Source organism: Varroa jacobsoni, unplaced genomic scaffold, assembly GCF_002532875.2.
Source record: "Varroa jacobsoni isolate VJ856 unplaced genomic scaffold, vjacob_1.0 scaffold_742, whole genome shotgun sequence".
NCBI classification, from domain to species: Eukaryota; Metazoa; Arthropoda; class Arachnida; order Mesostigmata; family Varroidae; genus Varroa; species Varroa jacobsoni.
This window is the reverse complement of record NW_019213644.1, coordinates 23,319-47,472: the sequence shown is the minus strand read 5'-3', so window position 1 is coordinate 47,472 and position 24,154 is coordinate 23,319. Positions and strand designations below refer to the sequence as shown.

Here is a 24,154-nt window from a genome sequence, read left to right as displayed (position 1 = left end):
AAAGTAATTTGAAAAATAACTATAAAAACCATTTTGTTTAAAACTGAGCTTCTGGTAAATGGTGATTTTTTATTTACTTAACTGAGTTAAAAAACATTTTGACAGTTTTCAAAATAACTTTAAAGAGAAAAAAAAATGCTGAAATCGGCGATGATACAAAACGCTGATAGCTGCGTCATCGTGCTGGTATGCAAGGATCGATTAAAGAGGAGCGCTTAGAAATTATATATCATTAAGTAGTGTATTGTACTTTTTATTGATTTTCCCTATACGTCAAAAGTCACGTGGAAATGCGTCACATCTTCATATTATGTTTACATATAGTTATACATTAATATCAAATGTACTTATGCAAAGAATAACTTTTTTAGCTATGCAATAATAAATAATTGGCTATGGCTATACCTTTTCACATCAAGCACATATCTGGTTCCCAAAAGTACCATCTTATGTCGCCTTGAACATAAACGCAAAATATGCACGCCACGTCATTTTCACAAGCAGCTATTAACAAATCTCTGCTTTAAACAAACACACACCAGTGTCCTTCGACACCAAGAGTGCATTACGATGAAAACGATATTCTTGTTCGTACACGATAGCGCTGTTGCGTACAAGGATCTCTTTCCACTGCTCAGTTTTGTTTTATCCTATGAACCCTACATTTTAACGAGGTGATGACAAGTTTGTCTGTACGAGTTCTGTTCATTTCCAGGCCTGAAGATGCATTCGCAAATAGCCGATGAAACTCCTTGCAGTACTCACTAGCTACGATAGTGTCTACTACTTGTAATTCTTAAAACAAAGGGAATGCTGTAGTTTGTTTTTACTTGCGCCAAACTCTCCGGCTGGGAAACGCCAGGCGTTTAAAGTAATGCCTAATGGGTTAAGTACCGGACGAAGAACACGAAAAGCAACTTTTATGGTAAGAGATCTTAGTGTTTTTTCATTTTGCCAGACGGAATTAAAGCCACGTGACTTAAACGGCGATAATTTCATTAATGAGAACAGTCGCATTACACACTTAGGAAATCAAGATGGTGATCTATCATAAATCAAGTTTTTTTTTTCGTTTACACCATCAAGGTAATGCGGTTAAGTATCTTCTTCTCTTAACCTAAGTCTCCATTCATAATCACGTGGCGATATAAAGCCTACCTGGTCTCGGACAGCATTGACACCGTGGGTCAGTTAGTAGAACCACAAATAAATCAATATCGTACTCATTATCAGCATTAAAATATAGAATAATTAAGATACTAACGGAATCCGATACAGTGCAAGTAAACACTTGGTACTTATAGGGTCTTTACGAGGAGATGTGCGTTTGGTCATTGCTACAAACCAGTCGATACTTTTTGTCTGTCTTAATATGGTTTAAGCCAGCTAGTGCTGTGTTCAGTGTGCTCTTGTAATCACACTTGTTGACCACTCCTTTTTTTTTGTTAATTCTTCATTATATTTTTAATAGGTCTCAGTGTTCGGTTTTGAAGTCCGTTTGCACATGTGAACGATACAGCTTTAACCGAGACACATGAATTCTCGCTCCTTTTCTGTTTTAACATAATACTTTCATTCAAATTTACGACCATTCACATAGGGCAGTTGCCAATTATATACGTTAACAGCACAAGCAGTTCAGGCTGTTTTTCGCTTCCTCTGTTTTAGAAGTATTTAGACGTAGCACCGCAGAACAGTATTCACCTTTCTGAGATTTCACTACAAGACATTTAATTAATTTGTACTAAACAATCAAAGATTATCATAACTTAAAGTTAGCAACACAATACGGACAACTTACTATTCGCATACTTCTCGACTGTAATTTTCAAGGCAAGCCGTTTGGTGGACACTTCGTCAACGTATTTTACTGTCTTTTGAGGCGAACGATAATTAACAACATAATCTGTCACAGTAAATCACGAAGCGTATGAGGGAACCAATATCTAATTCCGTATGAATCTCAGAAATGGTATAAAGGAAACAAACCACCGTCTTTTCGTTCGTGAAATAGGCGAGTCGCATTCAACGTAATATTCCTCTCTCGCTAAGTAAGAAACTAGATAAGATGTTTGCAATACGATACTGTCAGTCACAAACATTATCAAAAGGTACAAAGGAAAACAGCGTGCTAGCAGATCTACAAATCACTTCAGGAAGGTGGAGCTAGCCGTTGACGTTGTGTCGTTTAGTAAGTAGTGCTTTGCCCTTGTGATGGCGGAGGTTTATGCATGCAGTTTCCGTCGGGATATCTTCGACGGAAATCTTCGATAATATCCTGATCGTTAAGTCGTACGCCATCTAGCTGGTTTCCTAGAGTCATCCAATTCGGCTGGATGTTATGTGGTCTACCGAACAATTCGATTTTACGCGTTCCGGGACTCAGACGTTCGATGATACCTGAAAGCAAAAATAAGATATACGGCTTTATTTCTGCGTACATAAATTTATCAGGGCAGGTCATCACTACAGGTAACATATCAGATTAATGCTCAACAGAAAATCGATTGGATTCCAAATAAAACAGTGCGGCTAAACATGGTGTATTACTAACTCTGCTGATGTCCATAGCATAGAATAATTTACTGTGAGTTAATTAATTTGATTTTGTACTAGAAGAAAATGAAATACTAGATCATACCGTAAATTTCATCAGGTTTATGCGATGTAGCCCGAACCTCTGCGACGATAACGTCACAGTCGAGCCAGCGGTTGATGTGTGTTGGATCACCCTTCATGCCGACAAGACAATGTTCTTTTCCATGGTTTAACCAGTGACCCGTTCGCCCTTAAATAACCGATGAAAAACAGTTGCCGTCGAGTATGTAATGTTTTATCTATTTATTGATTTATTTATTTTTATTATACCATTACATATTCGAGATGCTACAATAGTGTCAAAATAATGCATCTTGTTATTTATATACCTGTGCGTATGATCCTTTGCAACTGATTCGTTTTCACCCAAATTATTTCATCACATCGGTCATAGCCCCAGAGTTTGAGACATTCTCTGCCAAGCTCCATAGCACGTCCGGTTACCCAAAGAAAAATTAGGCCCTCGTCCTGCAGACACGGAATGTTCAACTGACGCATTTCATCATCTGACATAGTTCCATACGGAAGTTCCATATGTATATCCCAGGGAGGGTCCGCCATTATTACGCTAAATTTACCTGTTTCAAAAGAACAGAAAAGGGAAGTCTGGTCTAAATGCAGTTCTAACATATTCGACTAATTGTACATTATTATTGTAGTTACCTGTGACCGGTACTCATATTATTAAAGCTAAATGCGTTATATAATTATGGTAAACTGTAATTAGCTAATATCTGTGATATATAAATAATAGATTATACACAGTAATTAGCTAGTAGACCGAACACAGTTTAGGTGTAAAAGCCCCAGCTATCAATCGATATAATATCGGTCCCCAACAAAAAAAACAGTCTTTCACAATTTGATGACAGAATTAAAAAAACGTAAATATGTATTCGACATATTCTCTCAAATAAAATTTCCCGAGCTGGTACAGATTCGAGTTTCGGCAAAAAGCACCATAGCATTTAGCACATCGGAATCAAATGCAAACTGTTCAAAAAGCTGATGCCATTTTGGCTGACCACCGTGTAATATCGGGTCGTGTACTGCAACGTACCCAATATTCTCATATCGAAGAATCGGAGATCGCATTGTATCCATTGTGGTGGCTGCAGAATGGCCACTGGCTTTTCCAACTCTCCGGCTAACCCAGTCGAGATTCGTCCTCCGGGACCACCACTTGCTGCCACGGTGCCAGATCCTGACCCGCCCGAATGACCACTGTAGATCCATCGATTTAAAATAAGTATATTACCTTCAGTTAACATCTCATTTTACATAGAACAAACTAGGAATTTCGTTGCCGGCCAATGTAATCAAGAACATTTATAGTTTGCGCGAAACGAAACCTTGTACAGAAAGTCATTCACAGCGATTCTGTGAAAGAGAACAAAGATTTGTGCGCGTAATCTAAACATCTCTATTGAATGAACCTTTCATATTAGTCGATTGCGCTCTCTAAAGTGCCACTAGCTGCCACAATAAATTAATAACCACAATGCATTTTAAACAAATTAACAAAAATAAAAACTTTTAGTTTCATATTTCTCAATCGTGCGATTTCTCCATCATATACAAGATACCAATGTACGAAACAACAGCGGGAAGAAAAAGGAACCTATACATCAGGTTTTCTCAGCTCAGCCGTTGTTCGGCTACCAAAGACTTAACAATTGTTGACCATAACATTGTTCTCTTGATGACGAAAAGAGTCTAAACGTAGTGCCCAACTAAGCTAATATGTAACATTAGTATAGAAACGTAATTCACGTATACACTGGTAGAGTCTGGCCAAACATTGGAACAAAGCGAAATCAGCTACGTTCACCCATTTGCACTTCGTATCCCAACTATTGAAGAAGCTGATAGAAGTAATAAACATTTATTGCAATTTGAAGTTCATTGAGAGCAAAAATATACTTCACAAAAACCAATTCAGTTTTAACAAAATGCCACACATCAGTTCGCTTCAGTCGATAGAGCAATACTTTCAAGGTTAAGTCTGACTTACACAGGGCTGTACCTAGAATGTGACGACGGACAAAAACAAACACGAAGATAGTATTATTCTGCGGATATCTTTTATATCTGGAAATGATATAGCAACGCAGCGGATTCTACAACATGTACGCGAAATCAAACTTTTGTGATTTGCATGATCTAATTGAGAAATTCACTATTGTTCAATGTATTTGCGAAGGAAACAATAGCATTTTCAATGAACTCCCTTCGACTTACTCGGTAATAACAATATGCAAAGACATATAGAATTTTTGCAATTTATATTTTTAATTCTATCTCGGGCCCCGATTGAATCCGGGACCCTGCACAAGATACTGTGTGCTGTTTGTACAACAATTGCAAATTCGAAATTGAAAAATTATATAGGTTTCAGCGTTGAACTGGGATCAGTACTACATAAGTAAATATCACGTATAACGCGTTTTTGACGTACTTCACCACGAAGCTATTTTTGTAAGGTAAAATAGTGGAAACTATATCGTTAACAATCTTGAAAGACACATATGTGGCACGAGTACCAATTCTTGCGAAATGTCTTCGTTCAAAAACTAAGTCCAAACGATAATAAGACTAAATTGTGTAAACTGTTTCGCTGGATTCCATAGCCAGCTTCAATGAATATATCATTATTGCACGTATATTCAAGATGCACGTTATTATTAACTACTATTAGAAACCAGTATTGAATAAACAGAAAATGTCTCACAATGATTATTTGCTACTTCACTTCACAGAACTGAAAATGTGCGAAATCAACAAATATGTTCATATGATATAATAAAATGACCGTCGTTTTATCAAAGCTTTTCGGTGTCACTGAATGATTTGATTAAGGTTAGTCTTATTAATGCATAATGCGTAATAATTAATATGCAGACGTTGACGCTTCTAGTATAATTCATATTATGGTTGGAGGTTGATATAGCAAGTGTATGACGCCCCATACAAGGGAATACTAAAAAGTGTAGAACGACAACGGGATGTTTTGAAAACGGACCTGATATCTACTTGATAGTGTACATATTTGCAGGTGTCCATATGAAAGCACGTATTTAAGAACGAACAGTCTCCGAGCGTCTCATCCGTGTGTTTTTGAAGTATCTTTTTGAAATGAAGTCGACCACAAACCTCCGCACTTCCGCACTGGCTTGCCCGCAAACGGCATTCTGCTGCTGTTCCGTGAGGACAATACTCTTGGACCTGTAATTCAACTAATGTTATATCGGTATTCTTTGCATTTTTTGGGGCAACAATCGTTGCAGTCCAGTTCCAGGACACGTTTTAACAATAATTTTATTAGCAACTGATTGATTTGTTCTTAAATCTTCTGTATGACTGGATTGTCAGATTCATAAATTATAACGACGTCAAAGCCGGAGCCAAGTCGCTGCGTATGATGGACAATAAGGGAATCATTTAAGCTCATTCGATGATGCCGGTAATAATAATAATAACAAAATTCCATATTGACAAACCCTGCGTCCGTAGCCGTTCATGGCAGATATCTAGCTGTAAATTGCTCACCATTTATCAGTTTAAATATGGTCAATTTAGTATCCGCTTGACCTTCGCCGAAAGCTTATGCTATTTCACTGGAGGTTTTTGTTATTCGAAAAGTCTATTAGTATTGATTAAATTACCTAATACCTAAAAACTCCCGGACAAACAGATTTTAGCTATTATCAACCAGTGCTACCCAACGTGCAAGAGTAACCATTGCTTCCAATCTACCAAAATTATTGCTGGATAATGCTGCTGTATGCTGAATAATGCTAATAATAGATGATGACCTAAATGTAGATCATAGTAATTCCGAACAAGAATGAAGAAGACGCCACTTTGATAAACGAAAGAGGTGTACCATTTAAAAGACATTCATCTTTTGGTGATGCTTGTAATCACAGGAATCCTGATCCATTATCCGATTCATAACGTAACGGACAGATCGAGGCAGAGAATGATCGCCAGCAACTTTATCCTGAGTTCTATGTTTTGATATGAGAAGAACTGAAGCCAACAAAAACATAGACACAACTTGAGCTTACCGAGGCGCCACCCTGTGACTTAAATTTTTCAACGAGCGATCGCTCTTTTGCAGTCGGTTTGCTTAGCAGGTCCAGAATTTCTTCGCCTACTTTTTTGCTTTCCTTTTCTCTTGTTGACGGAAGATTTAACAGGTTTTCAATGAGATCGTCTGTTTTTCCAGCAACCGCTTCTTTGGTTGTTTTACCTGTTGTGTAGGCGCAATAACATCAACTGTTTGAATTAAACTTCAATAAAAATATTATACGTTTATGGAACTAATGACACATAGAAAGGTCGTGCGCAGTACAAAACAGTGCCTGCACATACAGTATTTTCCACGTCCATCCTTCGGGAAAGACTCAATGACTACCGGGAAGTGTTTTGATTTCATAGATAGCGAAAATATAAAGAATATTGTACCAAGTATGAGCAGAACAAGACCACACACAAACCTATGAACCTCAAGGCAGGATGCGCTGCAGTTCCAACACTGGTCTTGGTCGGGTTGTTTTCCGGACTACCCCCACTGTCCTGGACACTTGCCTTTCCAATATCGTCGTCTGCCACAAGGGATGCAAGACGCTGATTCTTTTCCGGCGGCTCGACACTGTCATCACGGTCGCGTAACGTCAGACTGAATGCATGTAGTTTCGAGTGTTCAGCCGAAATTATACTTAGACATTCCTTACCATCCGATCCTAATAAGAATAAAAAAATAATTTAAAAAAATTAAAAGAATCTTATTATCGAGGCGTATAGTTATCTCTTCAGCTATATGGATGACCAAGTGCAGTACTGCACTGTTGCGTACTGAATCAACTTGCGTTATTTATATGTAATTTTCCTTGATATGTAACATCTGGCTTTGTAATAAAAAAAAAAAAGTTTTTTTTCATCGTATCCCCTTACCTTTGCTTTCTTTGATTGAGATGAATGCTTGAGCAGCAAATTTCTTGAGAAAATTATCGACGGTTGCTTGAGGGACATGCTTGACATCGTCAAGGCTACGCGTAACAGCGGCCACGATAGCGCGCGAATCAAGAGGCAGGTCCAGGGCGACATCAAGAAGGCACAGGAGCAGCTTTGCCTCAATCTCCTGTTCGCTGGCCGGCTCTTGTTTATCTCCGCCGGGATATCCCTCTACAGGGGAATCTAAGGCGCTGCGTTCGTCCTCCTTACCAACGGCGACGTCCTTAACGCAAGAACCAGTTGTAACTGATTCTACTCCAGTAATTCCTATACGAAGATGATATCAAGGAATGAGTTTCTTTTATAATATTGGAAAAACTAGCTGTCTATGATATCATTAACAATGGCTTCCTTAATCATGACATTGCTTTGTAAAAAGCGGAAGATCGTTTCGTTATAAATACCTATCTTTGCAATGACGTTAGTTGAGACTGTCCACCGGCAACGGTACGAATGATTAGCATAAAATCAACCAGATCGTTCTTACATTGAATTCCTCGCTATTACGGTGGATATAGGACCACAAAGAGAGTAGTCGATATTCTGTTGTTAAGAAACGCGGAGCCTGCTAATTATGTCCAATTTTTCTTCGGCATTTTATATAATTATTTTTAAATTTATCAAGATTTAAATGGAAGCTTACGTAATTCAGTTCGGCGAGAGCTTATGGAAAAGGTTACGGACATTACTTTTCAGACGTCTGTAAGATGAAATTTTTTTGTCATTTTAATATGTCAACCATAAAGGTTCAAAAAATGCGCTCAGTGGCACGCGATAGCGTCAAAGTTCTACGAACAGTGACAGAACCGATCGACTGAGCAATTATTAAAAGCCTTAAGATATCTCCATCGATTTACAGATGCTGATTGGAAGTGAAAAATCGTATCCGATTTACGACTACCTGTTAATAAAAAATTAGAAAAAAACACTAACTAATATATGATCGATTTAATTACAATGCAATACATTGCCACGAGTGATACCGTAAATACCCTCTTAATCACGGGCTCATCCTGCCTCTGCCTTGCGAATAATAGGTCCAAAGTTCCTGCCTCGCCTTGCGTAAACACCGTTTCTAAAACGATGATTACTTATAGCCACTACGGATAATGATTAATAAGATAAGCATTCATCAGCTCATTCAGATTCATCTGATATTATAGGATTTTGCTGTTCTTGTGTAGGAATTTTTGTGTCTAGTAAAAACCTATTGTATTTTCCAAGCATGCATCAGCTTGATTACCAAGGACGCAAATCGCGTTTCAAAATACAAATTGATACAACTTTGTACTCGTAGTTTCTTAATAGTTATTATAGTTGGCTTTTTTTAATATATATATATATATATATATATATATATATATATATATATATTCGTATTCCATTTAATCCAATTTTTTTCGTATAAACCGTCCTCGAATTTCAATAGCTATAAAAGATATAGAAACAGTGACATTCGTGTTAATTTTAGTTTGACGTGAAATGCAACACCCAAAAGCAGTAAGTAGAAAATAATGGCCTACCATCACATATAATTAATAGCTCTTCTATTATCTGATAAAGTATTTCACTCGATAGAAATAATGATGGCGGATTCAGCATTCTAACGATTATAAGTGGCCATGTCAGCTGTAGGGTCCAAAGCTTTCGTAAACACCTACATAGATCGAACTCTGATAAAAGGTCCTACACTTATTCTCAATTACGTGAACTAATTAAAGGAATGATATGTGGTGAGTAACGATTCACACAGCTGCACTCATCCAGACACTGAATTCATCAATAGAGATTATGTAAAATCCTTGACTCGATTCTGCGTTGAGCGCTGTAGACTTACTTATAAATGGTTTAACATTGTGTTGTAAGTCTGCGTACTAAACCTTCTTTAAAGGTGGACCACCGATAATTCGATGTATTTGTCATGGGTTAAAAGTTAGTGAAAATATTCCTTGTGTGCGGACGTATGTAAATATACGTTTAAAGAATCAATTATCGAAAACAAAGGTAACAAACATGAGTATCTTAGTTGTCTTCACGGAACTTGCTCTTATTTCAAGCATAGGCTGCAAAAAAACAATTGGCGGATTTCAAAGTAAAATTGGTAAATTTCGACATAGAGCCACATGAAGATGTTGACAGTATTTTACAGGCTGCCTTTTAATCATATTGTAAATAAAAAACGATGCAATGTTAAATTAATTGCGTTAATTTACATCTTGATGAGTAATATGGATATAAAATTATCTTATTGACTCATATATTTTAATTCATTTTGCGTTATCTGGTATGCGTTAATTACAATTAAATTACTGATTGCGACGCAGCTACTTTGCTAGATGATCGTTTAATTGATACTTTCAAGTTGCCGCGCAAAATGCTCATATTCCAATAAGTACCGTAAAAGCAAACGCCGTGGGTGGAAAAGAACCTTCCACCGCTATATGGTTTTGACGTACTCTGAGCTTGTTTCGTTGCTAATCCTGCGCACATTTCGTTAATTTTTTTTGAGTTCAAAATGTTGCGACTATTGAAGACATCTATTTTTCTACTTTTCGTCATGATGTAACGTAGATGCTCAATTAACTACTCCCAGTGCATCGTGCTTTTTTCTGAAATGGCGCTCCATGCAGTTGGACTGTCTTCCAAAGAACTTTAGCGAGTGAAGACGCTGTTGAAGATTCAATCAGATGCCAAATGGCACCAATTCAAGTATTTTAGATCATTATTCGTTTGCGATATGTTCAACATACAAAGGGGTGATAGCTTGTGGACTGAATATGGAAATGTAAAGATAGACAAAAATGCGACAGGTCTTTTTTTTTCATTTTTAAAATGCCACCAGAATTATAGGCAATTTTCGAAAACCATTTTCCCGTTTTACGTATAGACAGATAGACCGTATTTAGAATACGTATGTATTCTACCTGTCTCAACCAACAATGTGGTTTGATTGTTGTTTAAGGCTCAGGCCCTGAACTTTTTTAGTATATTGCAAAGATTCTTAACTGGTATAAGCTGTAAAAGATTTTCTTTAAATCAAACATAAACATAACGATCATGGTCATATAAACATAGTTAATATCCTCTAATATGTCAATTAGATTAATGTTTAGATTTGCTGGACTTACTTGAAAATCTTTATCATTATCTAATAACGGAGCGGATATCAGAATATGAAACTAGCTGTCTAAATGGTAATTTTCTTCGTCACTCCGAAACGCTAAAACATGATCTACATCCTTTTAAATTTTTCCGCACCACTCCGTAACATTAGATTAATATCAAAAATATCTCAGACCTTAAATTTAGATTCACATAGTTCAATCTAACGTTTTTAGGGACACTGAGGGGAACGATTTACCCTTACCAGAATAAAAATTATAGAAACGCAAGCAAGATTCACCTTACCATCCAACAATCATGCTTTGAATCGATACTAACTACAACAATCACACGAATGTTGCGATCTGTTTGATAAATTAAAATTAAATCTATTATTTGTCTATAGTTTTATATTTCACGCCATCTAAGCAATTAATAATTAACTTCTTACTTCCAATAATACAATATTAACAATAATTCCAATAATTTATAATAATAAGAAGTACAATAATCGATTATAATTGAAAATAATTTTCAGAGTTCCACGCAAATTGTGATAGTCATTCTAGTTTCGTTTTTGATGGATGAAGGTTCAATTCGAGGTATCGGGTAGAATTGACAAGAAACATCACTTCAAACTCCCGTCGAAAAATTTCACATATTCTAACCTAGTTCACGTACGATTCCATATCGAAGTTCGGAATCCTTTTTTCTTACCTAAAACGATTTCTTCGCGCTCTTTCTTCCGCTTAAGAAGCTTTTCCCTAAAACTGCTCTGTCGGGACTTCAGGGCCTGAATGTCCTTCCAAGTGTCGCTGTTGTCCATTGCCAGCTTCCCAGCCGGCGCACTGTTCGGTTCAACCACACAGTCCCACTAGACGCAGATCACGGCTGGAGAACGATAGAAACTCCCTGCACAGAGATTTGACAACTGCGCTTGTCAATGAGTTTGGTGCGTATCGTCCTACGGATATGTTGGCCGATGTACCACGGGGTGCTAACGTGATAAAAAGGCAAAATTAGGAAGTAATGAGGTTCGTACTCTGTCGAACACGAAGGCTAAATGAATACTTTGGTTCAAAGGCACGATTGAGAACGTTTTGTGCAGCACGTACGCCTTTAATTCAATTGGAATTAATGGTGAGCTAGATTAATAACCGCACGAATAAACGCCACGACCCGCTGAGAAATCGAAGAATCGAATATCGCAGAATGAATTAACCTTAAAATGTCGGCTTAAATCTGCAGTAACTTAAATGTTCCACTGCTAAGGAGCGCTTGACAAACTCGTAACGGTCATCTCGTTGTTCAGACAAGTTCCTAAAGGCATCTCTATGTTCCTTATTAAATTATTCAGTTTTTTTTTGACGTATCAGCTTTAAATGTGAAGGTTTTCTCATGTTTTTCAACTTATGGCTTATGCCAAAGTTATATAATAATTGCTAATTTCTTCACAGTGGCCTTGCATTTAGCATTAAAAAACCTCGTGTGAAGTTCGAGACTGTTGACCAGTACGCTACGTTCAGCCAACTATCTCAAAACTAAATTAATGAGTTATGGTACTACGCCTATAGGGTAGTACTGCATAAACACGGATGGATAAATAACTGAAATACTATTGATAACACGAAACAATAGAAAATGTATGGCACAATTCAGCTTTAACTAGACGCATTGTTTTGTCAAATAAGTAAATGGTCAATAAACCGGCAAAAAGCACTCTACTGAATGCATACTTGCACTGACACAAAACTCAAACAATGGCAACACTCCTATGTCGAACTCAAGGCTCTGCTCGACAAGCCGTGTTTACAAATACGGTGAACCCGGTAAGTTGCTACCAAATGGTTGGTATATTTCAACCACATTCTGTTTATTTTGCCCATATCCAGCTCACTCTCTAGCCTTCACTATTAGCCGTTCAACAAATTGGGATCACTAACATCATCGCTTGTTATCATCATTTTCACCATTACTCACATTTTAACCAGTGTTAACATCAAAACAATAAGCCGTACTAGATTAGCTGATTAGCGGCAAAAAACTACCATCTATTATTGAACGCTGCATGCTGGCCACCGTAAATTATTCGATTCTTATACCTTCTGCTGTCGTTAACTCCTAACATTAAGCAATGTCCGTAAACGCCCACTTTCGAGCTTAGACAGTTACATACATTTAAGTTTGGTGCTACCGGTACACCATCGTGAACAGTTGATTCATCTAACGTCTGTCGAACTTCTGTGTCATCGTTAAGTCGCAATTTTGGCGATCAATATATTTCGAGGGGTAACTCATAGAAGTTCGTGTTTGTACAGATAGAAAATTTGTGTGCAAATTTGCTGTTTTCCTGACGGTCAATTACGACTATTTGTAACATTTTTAAAGAAATCTCGATGTAAGTCTGTGATAATAGTTCACAAAGACGAAAAAGACTGTGGCGGCAAGGCAGAGGGCAACTAGTCTCAGCAGCAGCCCAAATTCGCAGATTAGACTGGATTATCACAGCTGTAGAAATGAGGAGAAATTAAACCAAATTGAAACTGTTGGATTTACTAGGCTTGATTAGAGAGAAGCGCTTTTCGAGTGCAACGTCACAACTGGAGAGCGGCGACTACTAAGAGTTTTGCTGAAGCGCAACAGTTTCATGCAGTGGCTATACGCGGACAACCTTAGTGGACGTAAACAGTCAATTTGCGATATAATCAGAAATGTGTATAGACGCTAGTAAAGCGATTGTGCTTTTCTAAAGTGGTAGTGTCACTTGGGTCACTTAGAAAAACGAGCAAGCCAAAGACATGACAAATGGAAAAAACACGGTCGGCACTATGCGGCGATGGATTTCATTATGTCTCATAATGGAGCTCGCTGTTTCGACCAATGCCGAGTGTGTATTCAAGGGACAATGTGACATATACCTTACTGTCAAGCCCTGCGTTTCCGAGGGTGACGACACAAAGCCGGAGCCGCTAAACTCAACCAGACTATTCAATGAATTGCGGAAGTTTTGTTCGGACTTCGTTGATCCTGAAGAACCTTTGTGCTGTGACTCTGTATCAGCCCAGAATATAATCAATCAGATGAAAACACTGGATGCCGTCGTCGGGCATTGTCCGTCCTGCTATGTAAATATAGCAAGAATCTTCTGTCAAAGCACATGCTCGCCAAATCAGCATGAGTTTCTGAATGTAACCAGCTGGACCCCTGTCAACAAAACGCGGTATGGCAATAAAGCGGTGTTGGGTCTCACCTACTACATATCAGAGGATTACATAAACAGTGCATACGCATCTTGCTCGACTGTAACTAATCCACAGACTGGATCAGCATTAACACTGCTATGTGGTAACTTTGGCGCACTGTACTGCACACCGACCAACCTCTTGAAGTTCATGGGCAGCTCGCCTTTCCCGTCTCCATTCCAGATCAACTTTAGTTACACAGCTCTGGATCCGTTCATTCCCTTAAATGCAAATGCAACACCATGCAATAAAAGTCCGTTTAACGGATCAAGTCCCTGTCAATGCGTCGACTGTAGTTCTACATGTCCACCGTTCCCACTTCCCCCTCAAGAGTGTGACCTTTCGATTTTCGGCATCGATGTATGGTTCTTTACATTGAGCCTGTTTTTCAGTGTATTAGTTATCGCTTATATCTCAACCCTTTGTGTTTATCGTAGGCGACGATCACTGTTGACCGCGTTAACCACTGCTACCTCTGAGTATGATGAAATCGTCTCGGAAATGAATGACGGCGAAAAAGCCGATAGACCCTGTGTTGTGATGAGTGCGTTTGAGCGACTAGGATACGTATGCGCTAGTCGACCGTGGCTCGTGATTTTGTTGGGTTTAGCTTGCGTCATTCTATTTTCCATGGGTAATTTGCGTTTCGAAGTGGTCACAGATCCAGTTGAATTGTGGTCAGTTTCAACCTCTCTCGCGCACACGCAAAGGGACTATTATAATAAGCATCTAGGCCCATTCTATCGAATCGAGCAAGTGATCGTTCGAAACAAATATGGAAAATCATTTAACTATACTGATACAGAAAGGAATTTAGAGCATGAATTTGGTCCGGTCTTCGAGAGAAAATTCTTTCTCGATGTACTTCATCTTCAGCAAGAGATTATGGCGCTGAAAGCGACTTTTAAAGACAATAAGACCGTAGTCCTAGATGATATCTGCTTTAAACCGTTAGGGGGGAACCATAAGTGTGCCATCCAGTCAGCAGCTAATTGGTTCCAGAATCAAGCTACGCATATTATAAATGGAACAAAATACCTGGAGCATATTATTGACTGTGTGAGCAGTGCAACCATTACGCGAGATTTCGATAACGTACTTAAAATCGGTTGTCTGGGCGATTTTGGGGGTCCAAGCTACAGTTATGTAGCACTGGGAGGTTACAACGGTACGGACGCACTGAAGGCCCGTTCGTTGATACTCACCTTCCTGGTTAACAACCATGTCAATGATTCAGACAACGCGCAAGCAATCGCATGGGAACGCGAATTCGTTAAATTCATGAAGCGTTATAACCATTCTCACATGGACATTTCGTTCTTATCAGAAAGCTCGATCAACGACGAACTCACACGAGCAAGTGTTTCCGATGTCTGGACTATCGTGATCAGCTACCTTTTTATGTTCGCCTACGTATCGTTTGCGCTTGGTCGCTACCGAACCTGGTCGACGGCTCTTCTAGACAGCCAGATAACGCTTGGAATCATGGGCATATTGCTAGTTTTCGTCTCGGTAGCTGCCAGTATTGGTATCTTCAGCTTTTTCGGCGTTTCCTCGACGTTGATTATATTCGAAGTTATTCCGTTCTTGGTGCTGGCCATTGGAGTGGATAACATCTTCATTTTGGTACAAACGCATCAGCGCACAACGCGCCTCGATGGCGAAAGTGTCGAGCAACACATGGCTCGTGTCCTTGGTATAGTAGGACCTTCGATGCTATTAGCCAGTGCAAGCGAATGCACTTGCTTCTTCCTTGGTGCCCTTACAGACATGCCTGCAGTGAAGAAGTTTGCACTTTATGCCGGTCTGGCATTGCTCATCGACTTTCTATTACAGATTACCGTATTCGTGGCATTTTTTACGCTTGATGTGCGTCGTCAAGAAGCTCGTCGTCTCGATCTGTTCTGCTGCGTTACATCAAAGAAGACGTCCGAGGATAACACTAGAGAACAATTCGAGGACTCTTGGTTATACAGCTTTATGAAATGCAAATACGCACCTCTACTTAAAGGCTCCAAGTATAGAAATGGCGTCTTTGTAGCCTTTATCGCATGGTTCTTCCTGTCAATTGCTGTTATCCATAAGCTGGATATCGGTCTTGATCAGGAAATTTCAATACCAGAAGATTCCTATCTGCAACAGTACTTTCTATCGCTCAAAATTTCTCTGAATATTGGTCCTCCACTGTATCTGGTCGTTAAGGATAAGTATGATTATAACGAACCAACAAACCAGAACATAATTGGTTCGTTCCCAGGCTCCAGTGGATACTCTCTCGTTAACCAGGTCAAACAAGCATATCTGAATGCAAGTATTACGTACGTCGCCGCGCCTGCAATGTCATGGATAGATGACTATTTTGGTTGGATTACATCATGCTGCAAAAACTGTAATGGGAATAATAGCTTCACGAAGCACATAAACGATTTTCTTTCTGAGAATCCCGACGGGTCATGTGCCAGAGCGGGCCATGCCGCATATAGTACCGCGGTAGAGTTGAAGAACACAACCGATGGTTTTGAGATCCTCGCCACTAGTTTCATGACGTATCATTCGGTGTTGAAGACAAGCACGGATTACATTGCTGCTCTGAGAATGAGCCGTTACTTAACCGACCGAATTCAGGAAAAGGTTCGCGACAGCTACGTTGGGAACAAGAATGACGTCGAAGTGTTTCCTTATTCCGTCTTCTATGTATTCTACGAGCAGTATCTAACCATTTGGAGAGATACAGCTATCCATTTGTTGCTGTCGTTTTTGGGTGTCTTGACTATTACGCTACTGCTTACGCGGTTCCGTCTTTTGCCAACACTAGCCATTTGCGTGACCATCCTGATGATCGTCCTCGATGTTATGGGTATCATGTACTTCGCTGGAATTGCGCTAAATGCTATCTCAATGGTAAATCTCGTAATGTGCGTTGGGATTTCGGTCGAATTCTGTTCGCATGTAACTAAGGCATTTTATAGTCGAAGCGAAGAGTTGCCTGTAGACAGGGCCGTTGGAGCCCTCACCGAGGTGGGCAGCTCGGTGCTGAGCGGTATTACGATGACCAAATTTGCCGGAGTGTTGGTACTTGCCTTCGCCAAGAGTCAGCTATTTGTAGTATTTTATTTTCGCATGTATCTTAGCATTGTATTGGTAGGGTCGGCTCATGGGCTAATCTTCCTGCCCGTCGTGCTGGCTATGTTCGGTCCGACACTGAAACCTGTTTAGTGAGTACGTGACCGAAAAACACGTTTAAGTAAATAACTTAGCAAACTATAAAAATAATTAATGCTAGATGTTATAAGTTGATGCTAATTTATACACACATCACATGTGCAGGACATGTTTACGGATCTAGCCATCCGTGAAGTTACTATAATGATGCTTGGTCCCTAGGTACTTGTCGAACTAACCATTGACTTATTTGGGATTTGTTATCGTATTCGCTTTAGTCAGATATTCTCTATTTCGTTTCAACTGTTTCAGAAGATGCATATTCAACAAAAAAGAACTTAAAACCCATTAACGCTTTTACTACTTGTAATATAAAGGGAGTATCGTTATACATATAAGAAAAACGCTTATCTACATCGGGCCAAAGCAAAAATATATAATTATTGTCTCTGAAATAGCTTTCTAGTGCAAAAGTAAAATAACCACGAGATTCTATAAACATTGTATCTAACTATTTCTATATGTGTCGCTAAATTTGCTTATAAATTCGTATAAAATCATATAATTAATAATTAAATGAAATTAGCAGCAAAAAAAAACAAAAATTACAATTGTAACGTATGTTCGATGTGGTAATTTTACGTACACCATGTAGACGTAAGCTTAGGTATAAAGATATTTTTGTTTATAGAGACATCGTTTGTCGTTTATCTATGTTTGATATAATTATGCTTGGTATATGAAGGACGAGGATGTGCATAATGATTGGGACATATATATACATGATGTTTATCTTCCTTCATCTATAAAATTGTTTCAATAAACCCATTAATTTTGCTGTTAGAATGTGCCCAAATAAATACAAATATAATTATGCTGTTTTTATTGATGGTAAAAACGTATAGTTGGTAACGACATTATAGCTCATGACCTCTATATATATATACATGTATATACAGCACAAGTATCTTTAAAACACCGATTTTTCATGGTATTTTCTTCAGATAGCGATGTAGTCATTCAAAATAACTCAGTCTCTGATGGTTTCGCATACGCGGTATATTTCAAGGAACAACAAGGAATAATGGGCCTCGTGATAGCATTGTTTTGCCATTACACACCAATTGTTGTCTCGCAACAACTGCGAACGCTGTTGCTAGTGCTTCAAACCATTACTGTCACACTCCACAACCAAGTCTATATGAAGTCTCTAAAAATTTTTGTGCAGTACATGTATAGATTCGTACCGATGCGCTGAACCGATCAGATTGTGTGATCGACGTCTAAGGGTAAAATATCTGCTATTGATGACTGGAAATCGCTAGCAAAGATAATTTCAAAAACGCGGCCGTCCGGCTCGTTGACTAGTAGATATCGCTTTCGCTTGTATTCGCATTCAAGCTCACGTCAATGCTTTGCTTAAAAATAGCTGTTTCCGCTTAACGAATGAAAATGTAGAATGCATACATATATTGACTGGCAGATGTGTAGACAATCTTGAAAGAATCAGAGCAGTGGCGACGCGTACTCGTCAAATATCTTCACTTTCTATTCATACGCGTGGAAAACAGGTACGAGAGGCGTCATTACAATGAGACAACTTCGGCTGGTAGCGTCACATCGACTGAGGCTACATAATAGCTGGTCAATACAATATGAGAAGAAAAAAGCTATGGCCCACCCAAGAAAAACAACTTATTAAGTCAGCCTTGGCTAAACGGTATAATATGTCAGATGCATACGAATAGTTTTTCTTTCTGTTATTTAACATTTTATTCAGTTGTAATTGGAGTCGAAGAAGAAAATATAGGATCTTTCCACAAACTTCAGAAACGGAGAGGTGCTTGTCTCGTACTGAACTGGAAAAGTCTCAAACACGTTCTCAGCACTTGACCCTAGATGGCTCAACAGATCGTTGTGCATTTATAAAACAAAGCATCGTTTCTCAATGAGCTCTAAAAAACCCAAGGCCAGTTTCGTCAGCAATCACAAACGTAACAAATAAGAAAGAAAACATCAGTTCATAAAATGCAGTCAAATCGGATGGCTAAGTAGCGCCAATAAAGCTGGCAACAGTAGAATGTATAAAAAAAAATCCATTCAATAGTTGAACCAGTTTCATATAACTACACACATATGTAGTTTGTCGACGGCAAGGCTTACACCACCGAGATTTGGTTTAATAATAATAATAATATAATAGAGATAATGTCGCAAGAAGGCGAGTTGTTTACAAATACGAAATTAAGATTAAGCAATCATAAAAGTAAGGAATTTTAAATAATTATGTAATATTACATACATATTGGCTGTGCCCAAAACTCAGTATACCATAGATGTATACCATTAACACCTGATCGGATAGAATAATCTCGATTTTGTTAGGCCGTTTCAGAAAACTTGCTCTGAAAGCAGTTTAGTAAATTTGAATAATGATCTGAAATCCGCCCGTCGCAAAAGCGTTAAATCAACAAAAACTACGCTTAAAATATGGTCAGACTGTTCCAGTATCTGAACTGCTGAGTTTCGTTTATTTCCAATACATGCAAAGCTTGTTGCTTTGTACCATGCCTTGTATGTTTCCTTCAATTGGGAAATAATTCACTAATTCAGCGTGTTTAAATAGAGAATTGGAAGTACGATACGCAGTGTGCCCTTGAACTTTGTGTAGCCGATCGACATTTGATTTGACGTACGGTTAAGCATTTCTAGATTAGCTTTTAAACATACTTATCGTTACAAATTTATGTTAAATTGAGGCCGTCGAAAGTTGTAATGTATATTTGACTCCGTAATGCAACGCACTGATGCAATATTTTTAGTTGAAAGCTAAAAATTTCTGAACTATTCGTGAGCTCACACCTACTAACATATACATGTAATGTCCCTAAATTTTTTTAGGGCTTCATGTAGTTATGGTCTATATCTGATATCCTACAATAATCGGGTGTTTGTCGAATTGCTGTTTTTGGTATTCTTGTGGGTTTATTCTTCTTCTTTTTCCCAATAATTTATGTTCACGTAATTCTTTACGGTTATGCAATCTGCAAACGATTGCACTAACACTGTGCAATGAAAACAAGTACTTAATGATATGTGTACATATGCATATGCATACGTGTGTGTGCATATTCGTACGTGCGTGCATGTGTGTGTGCAATTCGTATGAAACGAGACGTAATGTTTCGAATGAAAGTTAATCGTGTCCAACCATTACGTAATTGCTGACCTGTGCCGCTGTTCCATGTGGACAAGAGGGCAACGTTGTAGTGTGTGACTGGTGACGACGAGCTGTCGTTTTGGTAAACAAAGTCCAGCGGCTCAGTGGCGTTGAGAAAAAAAATAGGCTGTAACAAATTCGACTGATTACTCCGTAACACTCCTTCTTTAGGCGAGTAGTCATTTGTGCACATGCTTCTTCTTACTTCATTGAGTTACAAATATAGAGATTATTTCCGAGTACACAGCCCACTATCGAGCCTGCAGCAACTTCAACAGAACAAAACAACTCAATAGATAGAGTAACAGGTAACAAGGACAGATTGTTTGTACAGCATGTGTTTACGTAAATATTTATCCATTAGAAATGTTATACAATTATAATTCTCAGACCTCTTTTGTTTTCCTTAGTCGCAGTTATTTGCTTTACCACTGTGAACCGTTTTTGTCGGTATTTTCGCACGCATGTGATCCTAATTCTGTAAGAGCGGCACAGATATTTTTCTAGGTTTTTCCACTGTCCATGGATTGTCATAGATTGAGAACGCCAATAAGGTTCCCTTTTCCCTGTTGTACTTAAAACATATATTGCTTGATGAAGATTTATGAGAATACACTATGTCATTTTGGTAGATGTCAAAGTGACGCTAATGATTGTTCCAGACCGGATAGCCCTCCCTTTATATAAGGATGAGACCTAAATATATATGCGATTTAGATATTCAAAACTAAGTGCCTGAAGTTTAAGGTTCAAACTGCGTCCAAAGTTAATAACCCTATATGTAAGATCTAGATTATTTGTGTCGGAACAACAAGCAACGACATCGCATTAAATGGAGAGAAACTAGTTGTTTTATTAAAAATTGTCTAATAGATAAAAATAAGCAAAGAAAAGTTGATTCGCTTGCTTCCCTTTAACTTCCCTCGATACTTTTGTAAAAACGACAACAATAATCATTAGCTCGCCTTCAAATGAAAATTGCGAGTGGAATAAGATAGAACGGACAATGTGCTTTGAGTCATTCAGTATCGCCGATTTCTCACTTCCTCCCGAGCGTTCGCCTGGAAAATGTACTTCGTTCAACTTTATCATTATTCGAGCTTGTCCAATTGCAAAGGCCAGTAGTTACTTTACTGCTTTACAAATCGCGCAAAAAAGAAATCAGTCTACATAAATATTTTACTGTGAAGGAGTAGTTGGCTGTTCGGTACACACATTGTGCTCAGTAGTGGAGGATCATGATGATTCTCGCGATATGATCACGCGATTATGATCATAATAATACAATAATCATGAATATTTTCTGTACTCCTTATAAGTTACCATAGTGGGACTCAATTAAAGTTGAATTCCGCTGTGGTGCTTTATTTAATAAGATTGACCTAAACTATAGCTCCGCGACACTCATCTTCTATTATTATAACAAGATCGGTCATTTAAGCTACCTCATGTGTAGATCAACAAAATATAAATGGGACTAGTTCCGTGGTATCCCTAGGAAATCATTAAAGTCGGTGAGCTTCAATAAGGAACACCGTACAGTGAACTTCCAGGGAACTGAGTTGCTGCTCTTGCAGTTATCTTGATGCACGCTCACGGGTGAATAGTGTGAGTTTCATTTACCAGAAGACGAATTCGGAAGATTTAGGGTCGTGTTGGACCATCACCGCCGGCGCCTCTGGCTAGTTCCGAAGACTGATCATTGAAAGCTTCTGGTGCAGAGCTTCTATTGAGGTACCTGAAATATAGTAGTATTCGATTATCCGTAAAATTCCTGTCGAGACAGCAGCCACATTTTATAACACTTTGTTAAGAGAAAAAATTAGATCGAATCTCATGTAGCGAGTACAGTAGTTACTGGATGTCAGGGTTAAAGTTAGGTATACCTTGAAGTCTAATATCTAAATACACTAAATGAAAATCGATAGTACCAGACATACGACCTTTTCATGGTGCGTGTATTTAGCTCCACGCTCTAAGGGGTGCTTATTGAAGTAACTTAATGCGAGTCAACTGTTTACCTACATCCATGCTAGATTTTCTGTATTCTACTCAAGAAGCTGCTTAAATGGACGAGCCCTTCCCATCTAGATCAGCTTTCGTTATCTAGGATGTAGTTGTTTGCTACGTAAAAAATGCATTACAAAATTGTAAGCCTCGATAGATTGATTGCATAACTAGCTCGTTCAATACAAACCTCAAAAGAAATAACCGTCCCAGGGGAGGTGTTTTCAGCAATTTGACGTCGACTATATGATACACAAAAGCGAGACCTAAAGTGGCAATGCCGAGAACACTACACAACAACGATACCAGTAGATCCAAGTGCTCAGGCGTCATATTGGAGTCCTCTTGGAGTTTCCACAGGGTAATTTGGGTGTACCAGTTGATGGGTAATAATACGCTATACAGAAGGCTCACTGCTAAAGACTAGAGAGAACTACGTTGATGTAGACACACTTTAAATCGACAAGATCGAAGTAACTTGGATTCGGCTAGTTCTATTTTTTTTTTTAAATATAGCGGGCATTGCTTACAGCTTGTTGCAGTTATCGCGGGTCGTTTAAAAGCTGAAAAAATTAGATATGCAAAAAGATGCTGCTGTAACTGTGGATCGGCAACGCTCTTGAAGATCAGAAATAGTAAATGGAGCAGATTCTAGAGAAACGAGAATTTAGTGCGGCTGTCTGGTAACTTTGTTATTGTTATTGTCATTTTGCTACAATAAACCAAACCTTGTGTTTTTTTTTATTAATAGTGCAAATGTATGGTCTTCTAGATTGTTGAAAGTTTATCTACACTAGTATAAATCTCAATATTGACAAAAATTCAAGACAAAAAAATAAAGCGTTCAAGAAAAGAAGGAGCTAAGAAAAATAAGGGTTTACAACTATGGTTAGTAGCTGCTTGCATGCTTTCTCGTAGTTCTGTTAGAAAGATTTCACATTTATATATATATATATATATTTAACAAAGAATACCTACTACTACTTTATAGTCATTCGAACTGATCAAATATCAATCGACACTTATGTTGCGCTCGTGGGAAGCGCCAACAGGCCAGCAAAATGAAAAAGGTTTTATATCGTATTGTGTCAGAACAATCGTGCGACGGTTCAACGATTTCTGTAGTCTGATGTGCAAAACCTGATCTGTAGGCCAGCTAAATGGTAATGCTAATAATAATGCGCTGCGATCGAATATAAAGAGCCCTTTTAAATTACGATAGAACTAAAAAAAAAACTATTTTCCGTGCTAGAATAAACGTGTGCGCCAATCATGGTATTTGGGAAAAGATATTCGTACAGTTCCTCTTAATTTGGTAGCAGCTTCCAAATATGTATAGTTAATTTTAATATTCATTCACTTTAAGAGATACCAGAGACGATAACAAGACAGAGTAGGCTATTAATTATCGAGAATAATTTAAGAGGGTCATCTTTGTTACATTACTTTGAGACAAATTTTTATTTGAATAAAATGATGCTGTTAGATCTTAAGCTATCCATTCTTGCACAGTTTTTCATTCGTATGTACACATCAAACTAGTTTGCTCAGCTTTAGGCTGTCTTTGAGTTACTCCGCTTACGAAGTAATACGAACTTTATGCTGCCACGTCTGTAACAATGTATTGTTTTGCAGTGCTCAGCGAATTATACCGATACACTACTTCAAACTCGGTGTGTCTGGCGTTGATTTTTACAGTTTGGTCGGAAGCGAAATTGCAGTTGTTAGGAGATTATGCTCGTCACGAGAACTACTGAGAAATGTGAATGATGTAAAGATGCTCTACACGTAAATTGATTACGAT

General features: G+C 38.3%; 2 protein-coding genes and 1 long non-coding RNA gene across 5 annotated transcripts; 1 reads left to right on the top strand and 2 right to left on the bottom strand.

The window, feature by feature from the left end:
* Positions 1–31: 31 nt before the first annotated feature.
* On the bottom strand, positions 32–12,535 carry Mettl3 (methyltransferase like 3). 3 transcript variants are annotated; one of them, XM_022838091.2, is made up of 10 exons: positions 12,456–12,535; positions 11,437–11,716; positions 7,558–7,884; positions 7,101–7,346; positions 6,669–6,853; positions 5,621–5,823; positions 3,659–3,822; positions 2,928–3,176; positions 2,642–2,788; positions 32–2,400 (listed from the first exon to the last, which is right to left on the bottom strand). In XM_022838091.2, exons 2-10 carry the CDS (start codon positions 11,543–11,545, stop codon positions 2,189–2,191), a joined length of 1,842 nt encoding a protein of 613 aa, XP_022693826.1. In that variant the 5' UTR covers positions 11,546–11,716; positions 12,456–12,535; the 3' UTR covers positions 32–2,188. The 3 variants fall into 3 exon arrangements, with proteins under 3 accessions (XP_022693826.1, XP_022693828.1, XP_022693827.1); XM_022838093.2 differs by having other exon boundaries at positions 11,437–11,631; positions 12,456–12,522; XM_022838092.2 differs by having other exon boundaries at positions 12,466–12,519.
* Positions 12,536–12,699: 164 nt separating this feature from the next.
* LOC111263193 (Niemann-Pick type C-1a) lies at positions 12,700–17,994 on the top strand. The gene has a single exon (XM_022838088.2). The coding sequence runs from the start codon at positions 13,518–13,520 to the stop codon at positions 17,175–17,177; it is 3,660 nt and encodes a 1,219-aa protein (XP_022693823.1). The 5' UTR covers positions 12,700–13,517; the 3' UTR covers positions 17,178–17,994.
* A 3,172-nt stretch (positions 17,995–21,166) lies between these two features.
* Positions 21,167–24,154, bottom strand: LOC111263198 (uncharacterized). Its single transcript, XR_002682089.2, has 2 exons — positions 22,541–24,154; positions 21,167–22,081 (listed from the first exon to the last, which is right to left on the bottom strand). It is a non-coding gene; the product is annotated as an uncharacterized LOC111263198 (long non-coding RNA).

Excerpts from the sequence above, each read along its gene's own strand:
- Mettl3 (XM_022838091.2), bottom strand. The coding sequence starts at position 11,545 with ATGGACAACAGCGACACTTGGAAGGACATTCAGGCCCTGAAGTCCCGA. Across the intron at positions 7,347-7,557 it reads CTCAATCAAAGAAAGCAAAG|GATCGGATGGTAAGGAATGT; the intron begins GTAAGGGGATAC and ends TATTCTTATTAG. Across the intron at positions 6,854-7,100 it reads TCCTGCCTTGAGGTTCATAG|GTAAAACAACCAAAGAAGCG; the intron begins GTTTGTGTGTGG and ends CCTACACAACAG.
- LOC111263193 (XM_022838088.2), top strand. The coding sequence starts at position 13,518 with ATGACAAATGGAAAAAACACGGTCGGCACTATGCGGCGATGGATTTCA.